The following is a 22,568-nucleotide window of genomic DNA, read 5'->3' on the forward strand; positions in this document are numbered from 1 at the left end:
CTCTACGCTCTGTGTATATCATACCTTCTCTAACAGCTATGCAAAGGGTTTAAAAGAGAAAAATATGAAACGTAAAACTAGAATATATTAACACAAGTAGCAGAACGGGTCTATTATCCCTCTATTTCCGCTTAACATGCCTGAAATAAATGGACAGGGAAGGGAAGTTTAACCCCCCACCCACTCCCACCCACCCCACCCCCACCCCCAGCCTCGCGCAAACATTATTGCTGACAGCATCTCGTGTCTGGCAAGCTCAGTCTGTTATATTAAAACCTTAGTACGACCAAAGGACAAAACCTTAATTTTCTGGCCGCATGTCACAGCTCGTCAACATGGCAATCAGAGCGAAATAAAACGCCAAGGTAAACATTTCTCCTCTTCCTCAGAAAAATACCATCTTGAAAGACGCAGGAATACGGATGACCTTAGGGACAATCAGTTTCACGTAACACATGTTACTGATCGGAGTCCCAAAAGAAACTTTCAAGATCAAATTAATATTCATACATATAAAAACCTGTCGACCACGATAGCGTGTATATATGCAGCAAAGAAGTATAAACCGTGAGGGTAATACGAAGTGAGAAGAATAAAAATAGGTTGTGTCACATAATAGGTACGGTACAACCTTAAGGTATACGACCGTTATGTCGGGATTTACTTCTATGTAACTAATGGCGTATGACACGGTTTTTGTCCGTCTTCTGAGGCGTTACTGATGAAAATATTGGATGATCTATCAATCATATAATCTAAGGCCTATATTTATGTCATAAGGATTAAGAGACGGTCGATGATTTTTATTCATCCATGCTTATCTTTTTTTTTTTTTTTTTTTTTTTGCATTATAAAATAATGCAAATTTTGTTAAAGATAATATTGTTTGAAAATGACAATTGGAGCGTTGGAAGTGGAGAGAGGGGGATGTGTTATTTTAAATAAAAAAAAATCAAAAAAATGCTAAATCGTTCATCTTTCAATGGCCGTCTTCTTGCCAAAACCTTGAAAAAAAAAAGCATTTCTTAAATAAGACAATCATTGACAACATCGAGTTTCTATGCATATTAAATTTTAAGGAAATACACCATACTATGACTTGAAGTTTATCACTGAGGCTTCTTTCAGGCCTTTTTACAATGGAGTTCCCACCGAAAAGGGCTATAATTATCGTTTTATTATGAGTCTTTTATCTATAATACTTTCCGTTACTTTCCGTGGAATTTAATAGCCCCCACCTCCATTATGAGTTTTAGTGACACACACACACACACACAAAGATAAATAAAATAAATAAACAAATAAAAAATCAGGACCACATCAGTGCGTATTAGCACATCCGAGCAAATCAAATTTTGCAGCCATTTCACAACTAACACAGTGGCCAACCTTGGAATTTATGCACATCGATCCAATGTTTACTTTTCACACCGCCACATTTGATCAAACCACCACCACGGCAGAACACATAGAATGTAGCAAGCATAACAAGTTTTTATTAACACGATACCATTTTGTCTTCAACAAAGTTTAAAACAATTTTTTGGCAAGGCATTTTATCTAGCACGAGAAATGTATCTCTACTACAGGTTGACTGGTGTACTTGGTACGTACACAATAGAAGGAACAAGAGAGCAAATCTCAAATTAGTTCATTTTTACTTCTTATTTGACTCAACAAACTTGCCTTGACACCGATAGATGCATTAAAGGAATGAGTAACTGCAAGAATCATATAATTTTTCATCAGTTGTATAGTTTAATAGTGAATTTTTGTGCATTACAATCATCTGCTAGATTATAGCATTTTCAGGTTACCTTTAACTAAAAATAATATCTTAATTAAAACAAAATATTTGTCTTGATTGTTTATCGTAAAAAAAAAAACAAAAAAAAAACACCAATTCAGTTTCACAATGAAACTATCGTACAAGGCAGTTCAAACTAAATCTGTGGGGACTCTTGCTGAATGCAATCAGATAAGCCACATCTGTTTCCATCGTACTCGTTTCTTTTCTGTATGCAACTCAATGCCAGGAGGAGGCGTGTTAATCTTTCAATCTGATTGCATTCAGCCAGAGTCCCCATGCACTTAGTTTGAACTACCTAGTATGATCGCACCTTAAGCTGATGCCGAATAAAACAGAATTTGGACTATGAATAAGAGAACTTTCTACAAGTTCTCTGCTACTTGTGCTTATTTCTACATAGAACTAAGTTTCTATAAAAGAATAAAATGACTTAGGATAAATGAAATTTCTGGTAATCTGTCTTTACAACAAGTTCAAGGGACATATATGTATTACACCAAATAACTCTAGATTCAACTCTGGTCTTAACTTAAAAAGAAAAATTAGTCTACTTTGAACCAAGATAAACTGGAGCAGTCAAACGAAATGAAATATTTGTTTGTTCTGTAACAAAAAAGAAATGACTTGTATTTAAGATCCAGAGATAAACTCCCTTAAAAAAAAAATTATCATAACTGCAAGCCCATAGGGCACACAACTCTATATGAGGTTCCTGGGGGAATAAGACCCCATTTCCAGAGATCAGATCAATCCAACTTGATTGACCTAACTCCCTGGGGGTTCATGCTAAATAGCTGTCAGCCGAGTGGGCACGAAAGTTAATTACCCCCTCACAGCTTGTAGTAGGCGAAACGGACATTTAAGCTGGATTATCTGACAGTAATCTAGTGAGACTCCCCACGGGGATAGATCGTTCTAAAATCTATGGGAATGCACCCTAAATCTAACACCCAAACACCAGGATTTCTAAATAAATCCAGAAGGCTTTAATTTCTATAGACTATCTGTTTTTCTATTCTAGTGGGCTATCATAAGCTGTGGATTTCTCAAAATGTAAGTAGAGCAAAGTTTTGCGTAAAAATCAAGACCAACTTTCCCTCTGAAGTACTTGTGTCATTTCCACCCTAGCTTTATCCCTCTGTGTCCAACAAGCAGAAACGCGCTGCGCAATCCATCACCCAGGCAGCACTGACTCTACGCAGCCGTGAGCTGCTACCCTCGGAACTCTTCCCAGCATCCTCTGCTACCTTATCCTGGACAATGTAGTGACCGCAGTTGGCCAGGTCAGTGTCCAGTTTGGCGTGGTAAGGGACAGTATTGTCCAGGTTGTCTAGTTTGGGCTCTCTGGCCAAGACAACACCCCCACCGTATTTGACCAACTGGACAAGGTCATCCTTGGAGGGATTGGGATAGGTGAATGTGCCATGGAAGAAGAAATGGCAGCCATTGAATAAGCCAGGAAGCTGAAAAAGATAAGTAAAATTACATGAAATTGTATATTTTCTTTCCTCCTTTTTTCCCCCAATTTTTCTTGTTCTATGAATCAGACTTGAACACAATATTCTTTCTACTATGTCTTTTCCTATGGTTTAATCATTATAGTTTTATGATGGCTACATGCAGGCCAGTAGCCTGGGGGGAGGGGGGGGTCCACTCTGGGTAAAATTTGATCTAGGTACAAGAAGTTTTTATAGAAAAAGGTCCACTTTTTCAGAAAAAGAACCCCCCCTTTTGAAATTGCTGGCTACGGGCCTGACATGTATATTCAATGATAGTTAAACAATCGTCATTTACATGAAACTTACCTTAACTTTTGCTGTGAATAACCACACTTAAAATAGACTAGTTATCTTTAGAAGCTAAGCTAAGAATCTTATTCTGCTAAAAAAATTACGAGCACCCTGAGAGTCTGTGTGAGATTTACCAGTCTTTCTGCATTTAACCTGCTCAGCCTTGGAGCCTGAGAGTCAGGGTTGGTGCTGCTCCCTGGTACTTCAAAGGCTTCCTCACACACATGGTGTTTGTACTCCAGACACAGAGAAACCCCTGTTACAGCAAAAAAAAAAAAAGTGTTTAAGAAATAAGGACACCCAATTATATATTATAAGTATATATCATGTTCCAGATTAATATAAATACTTGTAAATTAATAACACGAAATATATAATGTCCACAATACATGAGAACCCCTGTTGTATTAAATAAAAATGTCCTACACACAGGAAACTCCCTGTAAACAATTTTAATAACCCCCCCCCCCCAAAAAAAAAAAGGAAAAATAAATAAATAAATAAATAAATAAATAATATAGTTAAGATTTAGGGAAACCCCTGTAATAGGAAATATATAATGTTACAGGTAGGAAAATACTTTGTTATGGGAAATATGCTGGTAATAATGAGATATGTGTGTGTGAGTGAGAGAGAGAGACAGAGAGAGAGAGAGAGAGAGATAGAGACTGACTCACACTCAAAGTTCACCACCCACTTTCCAGTGAGCACTGCCTGTAAATATTTCATAGTTCTGGGACACATGCCTTCAGCATTCACTGTTGTCACCACATGGGTCACTAAAATACCACACTCTTATATTATTACAACAAAGAATAAATATCTGAAAAATCAACAATTAGGTAGATACTGCTATTGTTTATGTAAGGTTAAGGTACTTAATTATATATTTTTTTTAGAATTCTTCTTTAAATAAAAAATACAATTAAAGAGGATGTGCAGCTGAAGACCAAGTTCTGAGAGTCTCAGTGAGATATACCTGTTCAGAATACATCATTAACTCTCACCTTCAAGACTGAAGTCTGTGGCAAGACCTGCATTCAGAAGCTTGGCACACTTCTCCAGCTGTCTCTTCTGATCTCTCGTTAGCCCAGTAGGGAGCAGTACTAGACGGTTGTAACGGGGCACCTGCGCCATGACCTGCAAAAACCCAGGAGGTCCTACAGTACTGATGGTCTCAACACGTGATCTTTTGCCGTTTTGTCATCTTCAATAAATTGCTGTTGAGCAATCCTTGTTTCATTTTATTGTTTTTAACGCAAATATGACTGCACATGAATTTATTTTTTGCCATTCATGGAAGTTTTAGTTGTTTTTATGTCAGGTGAAGGGATATATGTGTCCTACATTATGGTTTTACTTCAAGAGTTTTTAAAAAATATTCCCGGATATATTACATGGTCATTAACATCATCTCTAGACATCAGCGCAGACTAAGATGTCAACTGACATCAAAACACCTGTGAGTATTAAAATCATAAGCCTTTAATAAAAGAACATTTAGACTGTATCAAAAGAACACTTTTGATCTATATACATTACTAGATTCATAAATTACAGAATGCGATACAGCCCGTAGACCTAAATTACTGAAATAAATTCCTACAAACAATCTACCTGTGGTGAAGACGGTGCAGTTTTCTCGGGTTTGGAGGTTTCCAAGGCTTTCCTGACAGCTTCTGTAGTAATACAATCTCTGGGAGTAAGACCATGGACATTTCTGAAAACATTCTGTAGAAGTCAATTACAAAATCAAATATGTAGCACATTCATCAAATTCTTACTGACATGATTTTTCTTCAGCAGTGGCCAAGATATTTTTGTTTGGAGGAAAAGCATTTTTAAGAGAGTTCAGTATGTGAGAATCTGCTCAGATAATGCCAAAATAAATATTTTCTAGCTGTCATGGTATGAGATAATGCTGTCTCATTAAAAATATCTAAGGGTGATGATGTACTTGAGCTGATGTACATGTAACAGCAGAGTTTCAGGACTGGAAACTGTGACATTGATTTCACACGGACAGACAGACAGACAGACAGACAAACAGACGGACAGAGGGACAGACAGACAGACAGTCCAGTCACCTTGTGTTCAGTGAAGCCCCATAGCTGACTAGCAGCTTGACCACCTTGACCCTGTTATTCTGGACAGCATCGTGCAGAGGTGTGTCGTTGTCTAAACCCGGCATATCAATGTATGCACCCGCCTTCAACAACTTCTCTGCTATCTCTGTGTAACCATGGTTACAGGCTTCATGCTGGAATGGAACATATAAAGCTGATAACATGAAAGAAAGTAAGTGGGTTATTAGTTTTTTCTTATTATGGAAACTTTTACCAGGGATAAGTTAAAGGGATAACAACTCTTCACGTGAGATCTATATTTAATAATAAATACATTGTTACAACTCATTGAAATATACAGGGCCCAACTCTGAATGGAGAAATGGATGCATTAACCATTGGTAAGTATGAGAAAATTGCCATTTACCCCAGGAAAATTCACTTTTTGGCTAAGATGAACAGTCATTATCCTTTTAAGATAAATACAATTAAATGAGGATATTTAACCCGTTTCACCAAAACTTTTAAAAAAGGGTAATGCTTGAGAACAAAGGTGTCAGGTCAGTTGTTCAACCCCCCCCCCCCCCCCCCCCCCCCTTGGCACCCATAAATCCTCACCAGTGGTGTCCACCCTGCATTGTCCTTGGTGTTAGGGTCAGCTCCCTCAGACAACAAGCTGTCCACTAGCACACTGTCACCCTGAAATAAACATTGAAATAATGAAAATGAACCTTCAACAAAATCAATATCTGATGGTTTACTTTAAAATGTTAATTTAATTAAAAAAAAAATTCAAGAGTAAAAAGAGTAAAGCAACATATCCAAGATATTTTCCACAGTTTTTATCAAGTTTAAGATATTAATCTGATAATCAGGTTATTAAAATAAATAACAATCACAACAATAATTAATTAACATAATGGACAGCAAAAAAGTTTACACATATCAGTCACTCCTGATTGCAGATCAAGGTAGATTTATAATCATATCTATCTATCTATCTTTTATATATATATGTAAAGAGAGACAGAGAAATCTAATATTTGGTCTAAGAAAACTATGGTATTTTACTTTAATAGCAGCTATGTGAAGTGGTGTCTCTCCCTTAGCATTCCTCTTCTTACTCGCTGGACTTGCCACACTGCTTTCACCACAAAGAGCAGATGGACTTCCTCGTAACTTTACACCAGATGGCGAAAATGACCTTCTGCTGCTGGTCTGTCTCGGTGTAACTTTAACACCAAATGGCGACAGTGATTTCCTATTTGTGGTTTGTCTTGGTGTAGATTTGAAATCTGAGGCTTGTAAAGAGCTCCTCTTGGTTGGCTGCTGTTTACTTTTGGCACTAGGGGGCGATAGTGACCTTCTGGTAACTTGCCTGACTATTAAACGACAGAGAGAAATTCAATTTTAAAAGGTAAGTCAAGCAAAAATTGCACAGACAATTTAGTTTTGTGCTTGCAATTTGTAATGTAGACATTTCTACATATAATCAGTGACATAAGAAGAGAATGTTATTAATATAAGCAAATAAATTCAAATGTCCTTTCTTCATCTTCTCGCAACATATATATAAATATCCTAACCTTACCTAAAATTTAGACTTCTTGCAAACTGTTGCTGCATATATTTGCACCAAATTTGCTAGAGGAAATTCACAGCAACTATTTTTTCTTGCAACAACCTCAAAAAGTTTCTTGCGAGCTTTTTAGTTAACGTTCGCAACAAATTTGCATCAAGCTTTTCACTTTCCTAAGGAAAGTTTCACTTAAAAGGATAAACCTGAACTTCAGGGATGATTAAAGCTTAAATGATTCCTTTTAAGTTTCACTTGTAAGTGAATAAATATGCCTAAGTCTACTTAATATATGAAAGAGAGGATCTAAGAATCTACTGGTCCAAAACAGAAAGAGGGAGCAGATCCTGAACAAAAACTTTTGTGGTTGGTTTTTCAATCTCATAGTCACTGGAGTGAATAGTTCAAGGTAATAAAACAATGAATGTGCATTAGTCCTAAATAAATAGTAAACTAAAGGAATTCCCTAGAAATTACAACAATTTACCATTTCTAGTCAATGTACAGAACTAGTAAGCCATTTTCAAAGGACAGTATTGTTTCCAAAGGTTACATTTCATATACATGTACTGCACTTGTACCTTCTCTATTGCTCATTATATTTCAAACTTGTAAGTACTAAAATTCCATTTTTTTCTGCCACATCTGAATCTACCTTTATCTATCTTCTTTAAGAATGCCACTTTAATCTTCAATGACATCATCAATCAAAGATTCAAGAATGGTAACTAACATCTTGTCTCCAGTTGGTTAATCTGTCTAATTTGTTTTATTACACAACATACTCAGTCACAGGCTGAAAGACATCATGGATGCACTCTGTGAACATTTGCATCATCAAATTATAATTTGCAGCTTCAAAAGCAAAACTTAAGTACAAGCAAAATAAACTTGAATATGGTATTGTATTTGACATCATTTAATAATTAAAACACAAAACACCCTATAATTATATATATGTGATGCATGGATAAGTCCTGGTCCATTCACTTAACAAACTGGTTCATAAAATGGGACACATTGTTAGCCCTGGAGCACCTGTGCTGCCATCCACCATTCAAGTATTAGTAATCTCCTACACAAAGGCTCTATTCCCATAGATTTTAGATCGATCTATCCCCGCGGGGAGTCTCACTAGATTACTTTCAGATAATCCGACTTAAATCTCCGTCCTGCCTACTACAAGCTGTAAGGGGATAATTAACTTTCGTGTCCACCCGGATGACAGCTATTTAGCGTGAACCCCCAGGGAGTTAGGTCGATCTAAAGTAGGTTGATCTAATCTATGGAAATGGGGGTTAGGCTTCGTTCACATGCAATGTCTATTTTCTAAATTCTATTTTCTATTCGCGCTATCTTATGATCACGGTCTGTGCACTGAATATCCCGCCGCGTAATTACTGGCAGCGCGAGCCAGTTACTTATAGTAACTTATAGTAACTGGCTCGCGCTGCCAGTAATTACGCCGCGGGATATTCAGTGCACAGACCGTGATCATAAGACATACCGAAAATAGAAAATAGAAAATAGGCATTGCATGTGAACGAAGCCTTAGTCTTAGACAATTTCCATTCTACAGTACAATACATGCCTAAGTTTTGTGCTGCAATACCCATCAAGATATCTCCTAGCCAGTGATGTATACATGGAACAAACAATTTGCAATCTTTACTGCACCATTATTGGGCATAGTATACTCACAAATGCCATCATTCAGGAAAACTAATACACAATAATGACATTCAATTCCTTATCACTATTTACATTTAATTATTTACCAACCTTTATCCTTGAGATTGTTGAAATTACAGGGTTTCGCTAGAAACTACATATTTTTTCTACCTCTTACTATACTATTGCCACTTAGTAAATTAAATGCCAAATTATCTCCTGTGAAGAAATATTTAATCCCAGCTTGCTACATGTATACACCAGTGTCATCAATACCCCTGCTTCCCTCCTTAACTCACCATTGGCTTATTATATATTTTAATTTAGCAAAAATAAAAATGACTGCTTTTGCCAATATGGCAAAAGCTTCAAAATTTTCCACAATACACCTTTAACATTAAGCCATTTTAAGTGTGCACACAAACTTTATTAGGTGGCACATACATTACTAGCAAGCATTTGACTTAGAGAAAATTTGCTCTTTTAGAAAATGTTGGCTACAGTAAAATTTATTCTAAAAAAAAAAAAAAAAAAAAAAATGCAGTTAACCCCAGCAGACAGCAATTAAAAGATGACAACAAATAACTAGAAATCTACAGAAACCTACAGATGGCACGGTCTAATCCCAGCTTTTTAACTGCCCACCACAATCCTCCTTTCACAACAAGCACCTCATTAAGAAATCTTTTCAACCACAACATACTGTAAGACAGCATTCACAACAAAGTTGATCCGTGGACTAACTAAGCTGCAGATCAAATATGGAGCCGCTTGACGATGGATTCCTACCTCCCTGCAGGGGAAGAGCAATCAAATCTCGGCATGCTTTCAAGTGGGTGGCACCATATTTGATCCTCTGGATCTATTAGTTCGTGGATCAACTTGTTCTGAATGTGCCTTAACAACCATCACCCCACTGCTGGCACAGTGTCTGCAGAACATTGTTTATGGGTTGTTGCATCTATTCAAGACACTGGTGAAGCATCATTAAGATTCTATGCCAAGACTTAAAATACCCATTCCATTAATATGTGTTCACACATTTAAGGTTTTTTCTTCACGTATTAATTTACTCCGGTGTAATACCAGAGTCTCAGTCTGGTGGAAATTTGTGGCTCCTTACACTTGGTAAGACACAACTCTTATACATAAGTCTAAGATAACGGATTATTAAAAGAGGATATTAGGTGGCACATACATTACTAGTAATATATAGTAATATAATTGTAAAGGTGAAGATATAAAATGACATAAATAAATGTAGGGGTCAGTAGTCTGTATTAATAGTAGATGAAAGGAGAGGAAGAAATTATTTGCTCAGCTCATTAACGGTTGGTGTTGGTAGCGAGAGCGGGAGTCACCCTGTTGCTCGAGTAGGAACACCTTGACGACCGAGCGGCACGTAAAATGGTAAAATACTGAGCTAGATACTTGAGCGAGGTTGGTAATTATTGAAGGTGGGGTCAGAAAATAGTATTTAGAGAGGACACTGAATGCTAATCTCTAGAAAGCAAAACATGGCATCCTAGTGGAGTGGCTAAACGAAAAAATCTTGACACGGTGGATACTAAATCAAATCAGAGAAGCCCTCTAAAAAAATAATAATAAATAAATAAATAAAAAATTGACCATTTGGACAAAAAATCCAAAATAGGTAAAAAAATCCAAAAAAGGTCTTGTTTCATTTCTAACAGACTGATCTCGATATGAATGATTTCACTTTGCAGATAGGCCCTCGTCTCAAATGTACACATTTCTAGAAGAGAAGAAGATTGCAGCTCTCGTGCATGGAATACTCTGACAATCATAACATCTAGAATATTGAGTGAGTGTATCTCACAGACAGTATGGCAATCGGTTATAACATGGATATTGCTGCCATTAAACTACCACCATGGCAAACACGACTTGGCTGGAACAAGTTTTGCATCCTACGGATACTACTACTGATGTTTGGAGGAATGTATGTAGTTGCTAACGCCACTAGAGACAATCAAAAACTGGCAGAGACAGACAAGATGATCCCAAGCCTAAGTCGCTGGAGTCATCAGCACACAGAATCAATCAATTTCGTAGAAGAAAGATCTGATCTCGACAGGAAATCCCATAAACAGCTAGGCACCAGCAAGGTAAAATGGCTGTTAAGAAGGCCTCAAATGTGGTGCTAGTGCTAATTCAGAGTGTTAAACATCTTGTGTTGGTCAAAATTTCAAAATGTACTGTGCAAGTTCATTTTAAAATTTGTCCATACCTAAAGCATTAAAGAATGCTGAAATCTTCCTAGTTAAATTGAAATCAGAACAAAATCCAAGAAACTTCAAATATATATTGACAGAAGCAGCTCAAAGCAGTTTTAAATAACATCATGTCTATCCTTTTTGAGACCATTCCTGAGGTTGCTTTGATTTTAGACTATCTGTGGAGACCAATCTTCTATATTTCATACAATCATTTATGGTTATTTTGTAATTACTTAATTTAAAACTTTCTTTAAATTATTCATCATTTTCTTTGAAAACTTTAATCTAATATTTCAAGACTCACCTTTTCCAGACACTCACAAAAATTAGCCCCCTGACACCAGGCCAACTCATTTCTGAAACAACATTTCTAATTTTTCCAAACCAAACAATTTTGAAGAGGTGGGGTGGGGTGGGGTGGGGGTGGGGGGTTTTCATATTATCAAGCTTCTTTGAGCAATTTGTGTGATATTACAAATCAGGACGTAACGTAAAATCTCTTCCAGCGAAAGGCCACAAACCACTTGACTCCTTGCAGAGCCAGTTCCAGGTGCATAAACATGACGATATCTCCTATCCCTCCTTGTATAGCTGACCTTAAGCCCTACTTCACAAAGTACCTAAACGTATTTGGCGTCCATATTGTGGCAGTCGAAGATGTACCTGACACCAGGGTGCTCCACGCTGCAAATATCATGGCGGAGTACTTGGACAATGATGGCGATGGGATGGTGGATAACAAAGCCGTTGTCTGTAAACTGATAGAAAATAAGGCTACGTTTTCCTTGTTTATGTAAGGCTAAGGGAAAAAAATCAATGGCTTAAAAAATTGATAAACAAACCCTAAAAGTTTCTGATTGGGAACTAACTCTTCCAAAAAGGTTTGGAAACTAAAAATTTGTTTTTCAATAATAGAAAATCTATGTAATGTAGTGGGAAAAAAGTTTAAAGAATGATGGGTGCATTATCCATTGAAATTTGGTCAAAATATTCCCTTTAGTTCATATAGTTATTTCATAATTATTCAAAATAAGTTTCCCAAATTTTGTGAGTGTATTGTGTGACCATGGTTTATATACAGCAGACTCGACATCACTCCTCAGTTTATAACTTTGTTATTGCTTATTGAAAATTAATCTTGGGGATGGGCCTTTAATTTTTGGTATAAGATAAATATTATATATAAATTGCCTAACATCTTTAAATAATCAGACAGAAAAAACTGTTTCAAGAGTTATACAGGTCTACTGTAGTATAAGTACTTGATTAGAGTACCAAATTCTACCGATTATCTTTTGGTTTTTCAGTAAGAATTTACCTTGTCTGGAGATTAATTAATACTTTTCATTGGAAACATTATCTTATGCATTTCAACATATCATACAGAATGGATTTTATCACATTTTAAAAAATTAAAAAAACATTCTTTTGCAGATCCACAAGTCAAATGAAGACTATGCAGTACAAATCTAAGAAAAGCATGGTAACATTCAAGTAAATTATTCTGTTTCTTACTTTATTATAATGAAACTCCGGGTATCAGGACCCCCCCCCCAAAAAAAAAAAAAAAAAAAAAAATGTAGAAATAGAAGTACAGAAACTTTTATTAAAAATCTTGTCAAAGTATATCTCTGGGTGAAGGTGGGGTACATGGACAATCTTGCTTATCAGTGTAACCCTATAATGGCAACCTTCAAGTAAATTATTCTTCTTTTTACTTCATTAACATGAAGCTCTGGGTATCAGGACCCCCCCCCCCCCCCCCCCCACACACACACACACACAAAAAAAAAAAAAAAAATGTATATAAATATATGTGTTTCAATATTTTTAGTTTGATAATGCAGCTCCAGGACAGAGAGTATTAATATCATCAAACAAATTATTTTATCCCAATTTCATTCCCATAGAGTACAAATATAAATACAAAAAAAAAAAAAAAAAAAAAAAAAAAAAAAAAAAAAAAATGTAGAAATAGAAGTACAGAAACTTTTATTAAAAATCTGGTCAAAGTATATCTCTGGGTGAAGGTGGGGTACATGGACAATCTTGCTCATCAGTGTAACCCTAATGATGAATTCACGAGCGGAGTCTCACAGAGATTTTTTATCTTCTATTTTTATAGTGCGTACAAACTGGGGTTCAACCTGTTCAAAAATGACGAATACCTCAATGAATCAGACATTGACTTCACACTGGAGGAGACACTCCATCTTATTACAAGTATCGGCCTCGCCTTTGCTTTTCCTGCTGTGTTTGGCGAAAACAGTGGCTCCACCTTGGGGAAAATTACACTTGAGGCCATTGCGGATTGCGGACTGGCATACAAACATACATACAAGTGAGTGGCAAAATCAATTATATTCTCTTAAAAGTACAAATACAATACATTCAAATACTTAATGAAGACATGGGGCTGGTTTCATTAAACTTTAAAAAAATTTAGACCTAAAATTGGTAGAAACTTAAGACAAAACATTTGTTCTACTTTATTTCAAAACAAAATAAAAGTTGTCTATAAAATAAAGGTATTAGTAGACTACGTCTGAAACACAGATCACAGGCGGCGACCCATTTAAAAGTTCGTCACTTAATTCCTGATTAGCCCCTGAATAGACTCCCAGCGGGAATTAAACAACAAACATTCAAGTGGGTCTGTCATAATTAATCTGTGGATCTGTTAGTCTGCTGTTGTAAATGTGCTCTAGGATAACTTTTTAAAATGGTTCTTTCTGTGACTTCAGATGGCCCTATTGTAAGGGTGTGTACCACTATAAGGACCCCACCTGCAAGATGAACTGCCTGACTTCAGAGTTGATCTACTGGGGACTGACCTCTATCCTGGGGATACAGAAGAAGCCTGTCAGAGCAGCGTACATCAGTAATGAGTGGGAACTGTACAACAAACTACTACTCAGGACCAAGCTACCTCAACTCTATCATTTGCTCACCGATCCTAAGTATAGGCTCCCTTCTGTGGCTCCTGTTGGTCACTATGGCAATGCTTGTTAAGCTGGTCGGTGAAAATGCTTGTTTAGCTTGTCAGTGGTCACTATGGCAGCACGTGAAAAATTGGCTAGTGGTCACTATGACAACATTAATTAAAATTGACCAGTGGTCTCTACGACAACACTTGTTAAGTTGGCAAGAGGCCACCAAGGCTATATCTTTAAGTTGACCAGTGTCCCTATGGTAAAACTTGATAAGTTGACCAGTGGACTGAATGAGAGAGATCATCACTTCATGTGACTGTCAGGTGACCAAGGCACTTTATTTTAAGCAGAACAAGGATATTTTATTCAGTAAAATAAAAAAAGCAGTGCACACGTCCACACAAGACTGGCTTAGGAACAGTGAGGGCACTCTAAAACCTGCATAGACACCTATCAATGGAAAAGAAAATAACAGCGATCTTTTAAAAAATTTAGAAAACCTAGGTTGTATTGAATTTATTATTTCTTTTATATCTCATGAATTCCTGGCTATCCTGAAAGTTTCATCAAATTTTGTGAAGAAACACTGAGATATCCTGTTCACTGATAGTGATTAATCAGTCTGGTATATTCAGCATTTTATTTCCCAACAGTAGAGACCATTACAGGATTAAGTGATCTTCTTTTCATGTAGGTCTACCATATTTAGGTCATGGCCTAGCTAGCACTTGGCTCTTCTCATTCTGAATGGGGTCATAGATCCGGATGACAATAAATTTTCCAAAGGTTACACTTCATATACATATAATGTATGCAGTAGTACCTTCTCTATTGCTCATTATATATCAAACTTGTAAGTACTATAATTCCAAATTTTCTCTGCTATATCTGATTTATCTTTCTTCTTTAAGAATGCCACTCTAATCTTCAATGACATTATCAATCAAAGAATCAAGAATGGTACCTAACATCTTGTCTCCAGTTGGTTAATCTGTCGAATTTGTTTTATTACACAACATACTCAGTCACAGGCTGAAAGACATCATGGATGCACTCTGTGAACATTTGCATCATCAAATTATAATTTGCAGCTTCAAAAGCAAAACTTAAGTACAAGCAAAATAAACTTGAATATGGTATTGTATTTGACATCATTTAATAATTAAAACACAAAACACCCTATAATTATATATATGTGATGCATGGATAAGTCCTGGTCCATTCACTTAACAAACTGGTACATTTAATGGGACATGTTGTTAGCCCTGTAGCACCTGTGCTGCCATCCACCACTCAAGTATTTATTAATTCAGTAATCTCCTACACAATTTAGTGGACAATTTCCATTCTACAGTACAATACATGCCTTAAATTTGTGCTGCAATACCCTTCACGATATCTCCTAACCAGTGATATATACATGGAACAAACAATTTGCAATCTTTACTGCACTATTTTTGGGCATATTATACTCACAAATGCCATCACAACAAGCACCTCATTAAGAAATCTCTTCAACCAGAACATACTGTAAGAGAGCATTCACGACAAAGTTGATCCGTGGACTACCTAATCTCCATATCAAATATGGTGCCACTTGACGATGGATTCCTACCTCCCTTCAGGGGAAGAGCAATCAAAGCTCGGCATGCTTTCAAGTGGGTGGCACCATATTTGATCCTCTGGATCTATTAGTTCGTGGATCAACTTGTTCTGAATGTGCCTTAACAACCATCATCCCACTGCTGGCACAGTGTCTGCAGAACATTGTTTATGGGTTGTTGCATCTATTCAAGACACTGGTGAAGCATCATTAAGATTCTATGTCAAGACTTTAAATACCCATTCCATTAATATGTGTTCACACATTTAAGGTTTTTTCTTCACGTATTAATTTACTCTGGTGTAATACCAGTCTCAGTCTGGTGGAAATTTGTGGCTCCTTACACTTGGTAAGACACAACTCTTATACATAAGTCTAAGATAATGGATTATTAAAGGAGGATATTAGGTGGCACATGCATTACTAGTAATATATAGTAATATAATTGTAAAGGTGAAGATATAAAATGACACAAATAAATGTAGGGGTCAGTAGTCTGTATTAATAGTAGATGAAAGGAGAGGAAGAAATTATTTGCTCAGCTCAATAATGGTTGGTGTTGGTAGCGAGAGCGGGAGTCACCCTGTGTTGCTCGAGCAGGAACACCTTGACGACTGAGCGGTGCGTAAAATGGTAAAATACTGAGATGGATACTTGAGCGAGATAATTATTGAACGTGGGGTCAGAAAATAGTATTTAGAGAGGACACTGAATGCTGATCTCTAGAAAGCAAAACGGCATCCTAGTGAAGTGGTTGAGATATAATAGTGGAGTGGCTAAAAGAAAAAAATCTTGACACAGCTGATACTAAATCAAATCAGAGAAGCCCTCTAAAAAAATAAATAAATACTAGTAAATAAATAAATAAATAATTGACCATTTGGACAAAAAATCCAAGATACGTAAAAAAATCCAAAACAGGTCTTGTTTCACTTCTAACAGACTGATCTCAATATGAATGATTTCACTTTGCAGGTAGGCCCTCGTCTCAAATGTACACATTTCTAGAAGAGAAGAAGATTGCAGCTCTCGTGCATGGACTACTCTGACAATCATAACATCTAGAATATTGAGTGAGTGTATCTCACAGACAGTATGGCAATTGGTTATAACATGGATATTGCTGCCATTAAACTACCACCATGGCAAACACGACTTGGTTGGAACAAGTTTTGCATCCTATGGATACTACTGATGTTTGGAGGAATGTATGTAGTTGCTGATGCCACTAGAGACCATCAAAAACTGGCAGAGACAGACAAGATGATCCCAAGCCTAAGTCGCTGGAGTCATCAGCACACAGAATCAATCAATTTCGTAGAAGAAAGAACTGATCTCGACAGGAAATCCCATAAACAGCTAGGCACCAGCAAGGTAAAATGGCTGTTAAGAAGGCCTCAAATGTGGTGCTAGTGCTAATTCAGAGTGTTAAACATCTTGTGTTGGTCAAAATTTCAAAATGTACTGTGCAAGTTCATTTTAAAATTTGTCCATACCTAAGGCATTAAAGAATGCTGAAATCTTCCTAGTGAAATTGATATCAGAACAAAATCCAAGAAACTTCAAATATATATTGACAGAAGCAGCTCAAAGCAGTTTTAAATAACAGCATGTCTATCCTTTTGAGACCATTTCTGAGGTTGCTTTGATTTCAGACTATCTGTGCAGACCAATCTTCTATATTTCATACATTCATTCATGGTTATTTTGTAATTACTTAATTTAAAACTTTCTTTAAATTATTCATCATTTTCTTTGAAAACTTTAATCTAATATTTCAAGACTCACCTTTTCCAGACACTTGCAAAAATTAGCCCTCTGACACCATGCCAACTCATTTCTGAAACAACATTTCTAATTTTTCCAGACCAAACAATTTTGAAGAGGTAGGGTGGTGTGGGGGTGGGGGTGGGGTAGGGTGGGGTTTTTCCTATTATCAAGCTTCTTTGAGCAATTTGTGTGATATTACAAATCAGGACGTAACGTAAAATCTCTTCCAGCGAAAGGCCACAAACCACTTGACTCATTGCAGAGCCAATTCCTGGTGCGTTAACATGACGATATCTTCTATCCCTCCCTGTATAGCTGACCTACAGCCCTACTTCACAAAGTACCTAAACGTATTTGGCGTCCATATTGTGGCAGTTGAGGATGTACCTGACACCAGGGTGCGCCACGCTGCAAATATCATGGCGGAGTACTTGGACAATGATGGTGATGGGATGGTGGATAACAAAGCCGTTGTCCATAAACTGATAGAAAATAAGGCTACGTTTTCCTTGTTTAGGTAAGGCTAGGGGGAAAAAAAACCAATGGCTTAAAAAATTGATAAACAAACCCTAAAAGTTTTTGACTGGGAACTAAACTCTTCCAAAAAAGTTTGGAAACTAAAAATTTGTTTTTCAATAATAGAAAATCTATGAAATGTAGTGGGAAAAAAGTTTAAAGAATGATGGGTGCATTATCCATTGAAATTTGGTCAAAATATTCACTTTAGTTCATATAGTTATTTCATAATTATTCAAAATAAGTTTCCCAAATTTTGTGTGTGTATTGTGTGACCATGGTATATATACAGCAGACTCAACATCACTCCTCAGTTTATAACTTTGTTATTGCTTATTGAAAATGAATCTTGGGGATGGGCTTTTAATTTTTGGTATAAGATAAATATTATATATAAATTGCCTAACATCTTTAAATAATCAGAAAAAGAAACTGTTTCAAGAGTTATGCAGGTCTACTGTAGTGTACGTACTTGATAAGAGTAGGCCTACCAAATTCTACCGATTATCTTTTGGTTTTTCAGTAAGAATTTACCTTGTCTGAAGATTAACTTTTCATTGGAAACATCTTATGCATTTCAACATACCATACAGAATGGATTTTATTACACTAAAAAAGTTTTAAAAACATTCTTTTGCAGATCCACAAGTCAAATGAAGACTATGCAGTACAACTCTAAGAAAAGCATGGTAACATTCAAGTAAATTATTCTGTTTCTTACTTCATTATCATGTAACTCCGGGTATCAGGACCCCCCCCCAAAAAAAAAAAAAAAAAAAAAATGTAGAAATAGAAGTACAGAAACTTTTATTAAAAATCTGGTCAAAGTATATCTCTGGGTGAAGATGGGGTACATGGACAATCTTGCTCATCAGTGTAACCCTATAATGAATTCATGATCGGAGTCTCACAGGCATTTTTTTATCTTCTTTTTTTCTAGTGCGTACAAACTGGGGTTCAACCTGTTCAAAAATGACGAATACCTCAATGAATCAGACATTGACTTCACACTGGAGGAGACACTCCATCTTATTACAAGTATCGGCCTCGCCTTTGCTTTTCCTGCTGTGTTTGGCGAAAACAGTGGCTCCACCTTGGGGAAAATTACACTGGAGGCCATTGCGGATTGCGGACTGGCATACAAACATACATACAAGTGAGTGGCAAAATCAAACATATTCTCTTAAAAGTACAAAAACAATACACTCAAATACTTAATGAAGACATGGGGCTGGTTTCATTAAACTTAAAAAAAAATTTAGACCTAAAATTGGTAGAAACTTAAGACAAAACATTTGTTCTACTTTATTTCAAAACAAAATAGTTGTCTAATAAAATAAAGGTATTAGTAGACTACGTCTGAAACACAGATCAAAGGCGGCGACCCATTTAAAAGTTTGCCACTTAATTCCTGATTAGCCACTGAATAGACTCCCAGCGGGGATTAAACAACAAGCATTCAAGTGGGTCGGCCATATTTGATCTGTGGACCTGTTAGTCTGCTGTTCTGAATATGCTCTGAGATGACGTCTTAAGATGTTTCTTTCTGTGACTTCAGATGGCCCTACTGTAAGGGTGTGTACCACTATAAGGACCCCACCTGCAAGATGAACTGCCTGACTTCAGAGTTGATCTACTGGGGCCTGACCTCTATCCTGGGGATACAGAAGAAGCCTGTCAGAGCAGCGTACATCAGTAATGAGTGGGAACTGTACAACAAACTACTACTCAGGACCAAGCTACCTCAACTCTATCATTTGCTCACCGATCCCAAGTACAGGCTCCCTTCTGTGGCTCCTGTTGGTCACTATGGCAACGCTTGTTAAGCTGGTCGGTGAAAATGCTTGTTTAACTTGTCAGTGGTCACTATGGCAGTACGTGTAAAATTGGCTAGTGGTCACTATGACAACAGTCATTAAAATTGGCCGGGGTCTCTATGACAACATTTGTTAAATTGGCAAGAGGCCACTAAGGCTACATTTTTAAGTTGACCAGTGTCGCTATGGTAATACTTGATAAGTTGACCAGTGGATTGAATGACAGAGGTCACCACTTCACGTGACTGTCAGGTGACCAAGACATTTTATTTTAAACAGAACATGGATATTTTATTCAGTAAAATAAAAAAGGCAGTGCACATGTCCACACAAGACTCTAAAACTTGCACAGACACCGAACTATGGGAAAGAAAATTACGGCGTTCTTTTAAAAATGTTAGAAAACCTAGGTTGTATTGAAATTATTATTTCTTTTATATCTTACAAATTCCTGGCTATCCTGAATTTTTTCATCAAATTTTGTGAAGATACACTGAGATATCCTGTTCACTGATAGTGATTAATCAGTCTGGTATATTCAGCATTTTATTTCTCAACAGTAGAGACCATTACAGGATTAAGCGATCTCCTTTTCATGTAGATCAACCACATTTAGGTCATGGCCTAGCTAGCACTCGGCTCTTCTCATTCTGAATGGGGCCTTAGATCCAGATGACAATAAATTTTCCAAAGGTTACACTTCATATACACATGATGTATGCAGTAGTACCTTCTCTATTGCTCATTACATTTCAAACTTGTAAGTACTATAATTCCAACTTTTTTCTGCTATATCTAATCAATCTATTTTCTTTAAGAATGCCACTTTAATCTTCAAAAACATTATCAATCAAAGAATCAAGAATGGTAACTAACATCTTGTCTCCAGATAGTTACTAGTAATCTGTCGAATTTGTTTCCTTACACAACATACTCAGTCACAGGCTGAAAGACATCATGGATGCACTCTGTGAACACTTGCATCATCAAATTATAATTTGCAGCTTCAAAAGCAAAACTTAAGTACAAGCAAAATAAACTTGAATATGGTATTGTATTTGACATCATTTAATAATTAAAACACAAAACACCCTTTAATTATATATGTGATGCATGGATAAGTCCTGGTCCATTCACTTAACAAACTGGTACATGAAATGGGACACATTGTTAGCCCTGGAGCACCTGTGCTGCCATCCACCCTTCATGTATTTATTAATTCAGTAATCTCCTACACAATTTAGTGGACAATTTCCATTCAACAGTACAATACACGGATATTTGTGCTGCAATACCCTTCAAGATATCTCCTAGCCAGTGATATATACATGGAACAAACAATTTGCAATCTTTTCTGTACTATTATTGGGCATATAAAACTCACAAATGCCATCATTCAGGAAAACTAATACACAATAATGTGATTCAATTTCTTATCACTATTTACATTTAATTATTTACCAACCTTTATCCTTGAGATTGTTGAAATTACTGGGTTTCGCTAGAAACTACATATTTTTTCTATCTCTTACTATACTATTGTCACTTAGTAAATTAAATGCCAAATTATCTTCTGTGAAAAAATATTTAATCCCAGCTTGCTACATGTATACAACAGTGTCATCAATACCCATGCTTCCCTCCTTAACTCACCAGTGGCTTATTATATATTTTAATTTAGCAACAATAAAAATGACTGCTTTTGCCAATATGGTGAAAGCTTCAAAATTTTCCACAATACACCTTCAACAGCAAGCCATTTTAAGTGTACAAACAAACTTTATTAGGTGGCACATACATTACTAGTAAGCATTTGACTTAAAGAAAATTTGGCTAAAGTACAATTTTTTCTGCTAAAAATAAAGAAAAAAAAAATACCAAAAGGCTAAATGAGATAAAAGGTTACAGTTAGCCCATGTAGACAGCAATTCAAAAATGACTGCAAATAACTAAAAATCTACAGAAACCTACAGATGGCATGGTCCAATCCAAGCTTTTAAACTGTCCACCACAATACTGCTTTCACAACAAGCACCTCATTAGAAATCTCTTCAACTATAACATACCTTAAAGCACTCTCCTGTCAAAAGACAATAGGTCGCGCCGTGCTTTATTTCGTGTAAAGTCACGTCATCCAAGAATGCGTTCCACGCACCAGTGCACAGGGTTAATTACTCGTGCTTTAAGCCAGATAAAGCACTCGGCGCTGAGCTTTACGAGAAATAGAGCAGATAATTGTCTCGGCTTCGCCTTGCCAATTATCTGCTCTATTTCTCGTAAAGCTCAGCGCCTCCTACTTTACCATCATCCTACAGTTTCTGCAGAACATTGTTTATGGTTTGTTGCATCTATTCAAGACACTGGTGAAGCATCATTAAAATTCCATGCCAAGACTTTTAATACCCATTCGATTCATCTACATTCCCACATGTAAGGTTTTTCTTCACGTATTAATTTACTCTGGTGTAATACCAGAGTCTCAGGCTCTATTCCCATAGATTTTAGATCGATCTATCCCCGCGGGGAGTCTCACTAGATTACTTTCAGATAATCCGACTTAAATGTCCGTCCCGCCTACTACAAGCTGTAAGGGGATAATTAACTTTCGTGTCCGCCCGGCTGACAGCTATTTAGCGTGAACCCCCAGGGAGTTAGGTCGATCTAAAGTAGGTCGATCTAATCTATGGAAATGGGGTGTCAGTCTGGTGGAAATATGTGGCTCCTTACACTTGGTAAGACACAACTCTTATACATAAGTCTAAGATAACGGATTATT

The 22,568-nt window shown here is 36.6% G+C and overlaps 3 protein-coding genes across 3 annotated transcripts in view; 2 read left to right on the plus strand and 1 right to left on the minus strand.

The window, feature by feature from the left end:
- Positions 1–1,474: 1,474 nt before the first annotated feature.
- The window catches only part of LOC106155661 (BRCA1-associated RING domain protein 1), a 32,407-nt gene continuing 11,313 nt past the window's right edge, over positions 1,475–22,568 (minus strand). Inside the window, exons 7-14 of the mRNA XM_087012363.1 lie at positions 6,738–7,048; positions 6,285–6,365; positions 5,688–5,860; positions 5,218–5,320; positions 4,608–4,740; positions 4,278–4,379; positions 3,735–3,856; positions 1,475–3,273 (exon numbers count right to left, since the gene is read on the minus strand). Coding sequence (XP_086868489.1) covers positions 2,941–3,273; positions 3,735–3,856; positions 4,278–4,379; positions 4,608–4,740; positions 5,218–5,320; positions 5,688–5,860; positions 6,285–6,365; positions 6,738–7,048 — 1,358 coding nt within the window. The 3' untranslated portion in view covers positions 1,475–2,940. The remainder of the gene's footprint in view (positions 3,274–3,734; positions 3,857–4,277; positions 4,380–4,607; positions 4,741–5,217; positions 5,321–5,687; positions 5,861–6,284; positions 6,366–6,737; positions 7,049–22,568) is intronic.
- Positions 6,934–15,230, plus strand: LOC106155520 (uncharacterized). The gene is made up of 5 exons (XM_087013104.1): positions 6,934–7,083; positions 10,641–11,042; positions 11,660–11,946; positions 13,279–13,494; positions 13,898–15,230. The coding sequence occupies exons 2-5, from the start codon at positions 10,761–10,763 to the stop codon at positions 14,163–14,165; spliced, it is 1,053 nt and encodes a 350-aa protein (XP_086869230.1). The 5' UTR covers positions 6,934–7,083; positions 10,641–10,760; the 3' UTR covers positions 14,166–15,230.
- Positions 16,715–20,844, plus strand: LOC147761492 (uncharacterized). Its single transcript, XM_087012368.1, has 5 exons — positions 16,715–17,063; positions 17,690–17,976; positions 18,616–18,675; positions 18,916–19,131; positions 19,534–20,844. The coding sequence occupies exons 1-5, from the start codon at positions 16,785–16,787 to the stop codon at positions 19,799–19,801; spliced, it is 1,110 nt and encodes a 369-aa protein (XP_086868494.1). The 5' UTR covers positions 16,715–16,784; the 3' UTR covers positions 19,802–20,844.

The sequence above is a fragment of the Lingula anatina genome, chromosome 5 (assembly GCF_051362555.1).
Source record: "Lingula anatina isolate TDL-2025a chromosome 5, LinAna3.0, whole genome shotgun sequence".
Lineage (NCBI taxonomy): Eukaryota > Metazoa > Brachiopoda > Lingulata > Lingulida > Lingulidae > Lingula > Lingula anatina.

Bases quoted from the DNA above. Each gene is read 5' to 3' on its own strand.
- LOC106155520 (XM_087013104.1), top strand. From the start codon at position 10,761: ATGGCAATCGGTTATAACATGGATATTGCTGCCATTAAACTACCACCA. The intron at 11,947-13,278 runs GTAAGGCTAAGG...CTATTTTTATAG, and splicing joins GCTACGTTTTCCTTGTTTAT to TGCGTACAAACTGGGGTTCA. The intron at 13,495-13,897 runs GTGAGTGGCAAA...CTGTGACTTCAG, and splicing joins GCATACAAACATACATACAA to ATGGCCCTATTGTAAGGGTG.
- LOC147761492 (XM_087012368.1), top strand. From the start codon at position 16,785: ATGGCAATTGGTTATAACATGGATATTGCTGCCATTAAACTACCACCA. The intron at 17,977-18,615 runs GTAAGGCTAGGG...ATTCTTTTGCAG, and splicing joins GCTACGTTTTCCTTGTTTAG to ATCCACAAGTCAAATGAAGA. The intron at 18,676-18,915 runs GTAAATTATTCT...CTTTTTTTCTAG, and splicing joins AAAAGCATGGTAACATTCAA to TGCGTACAAACTGGGGTTCA.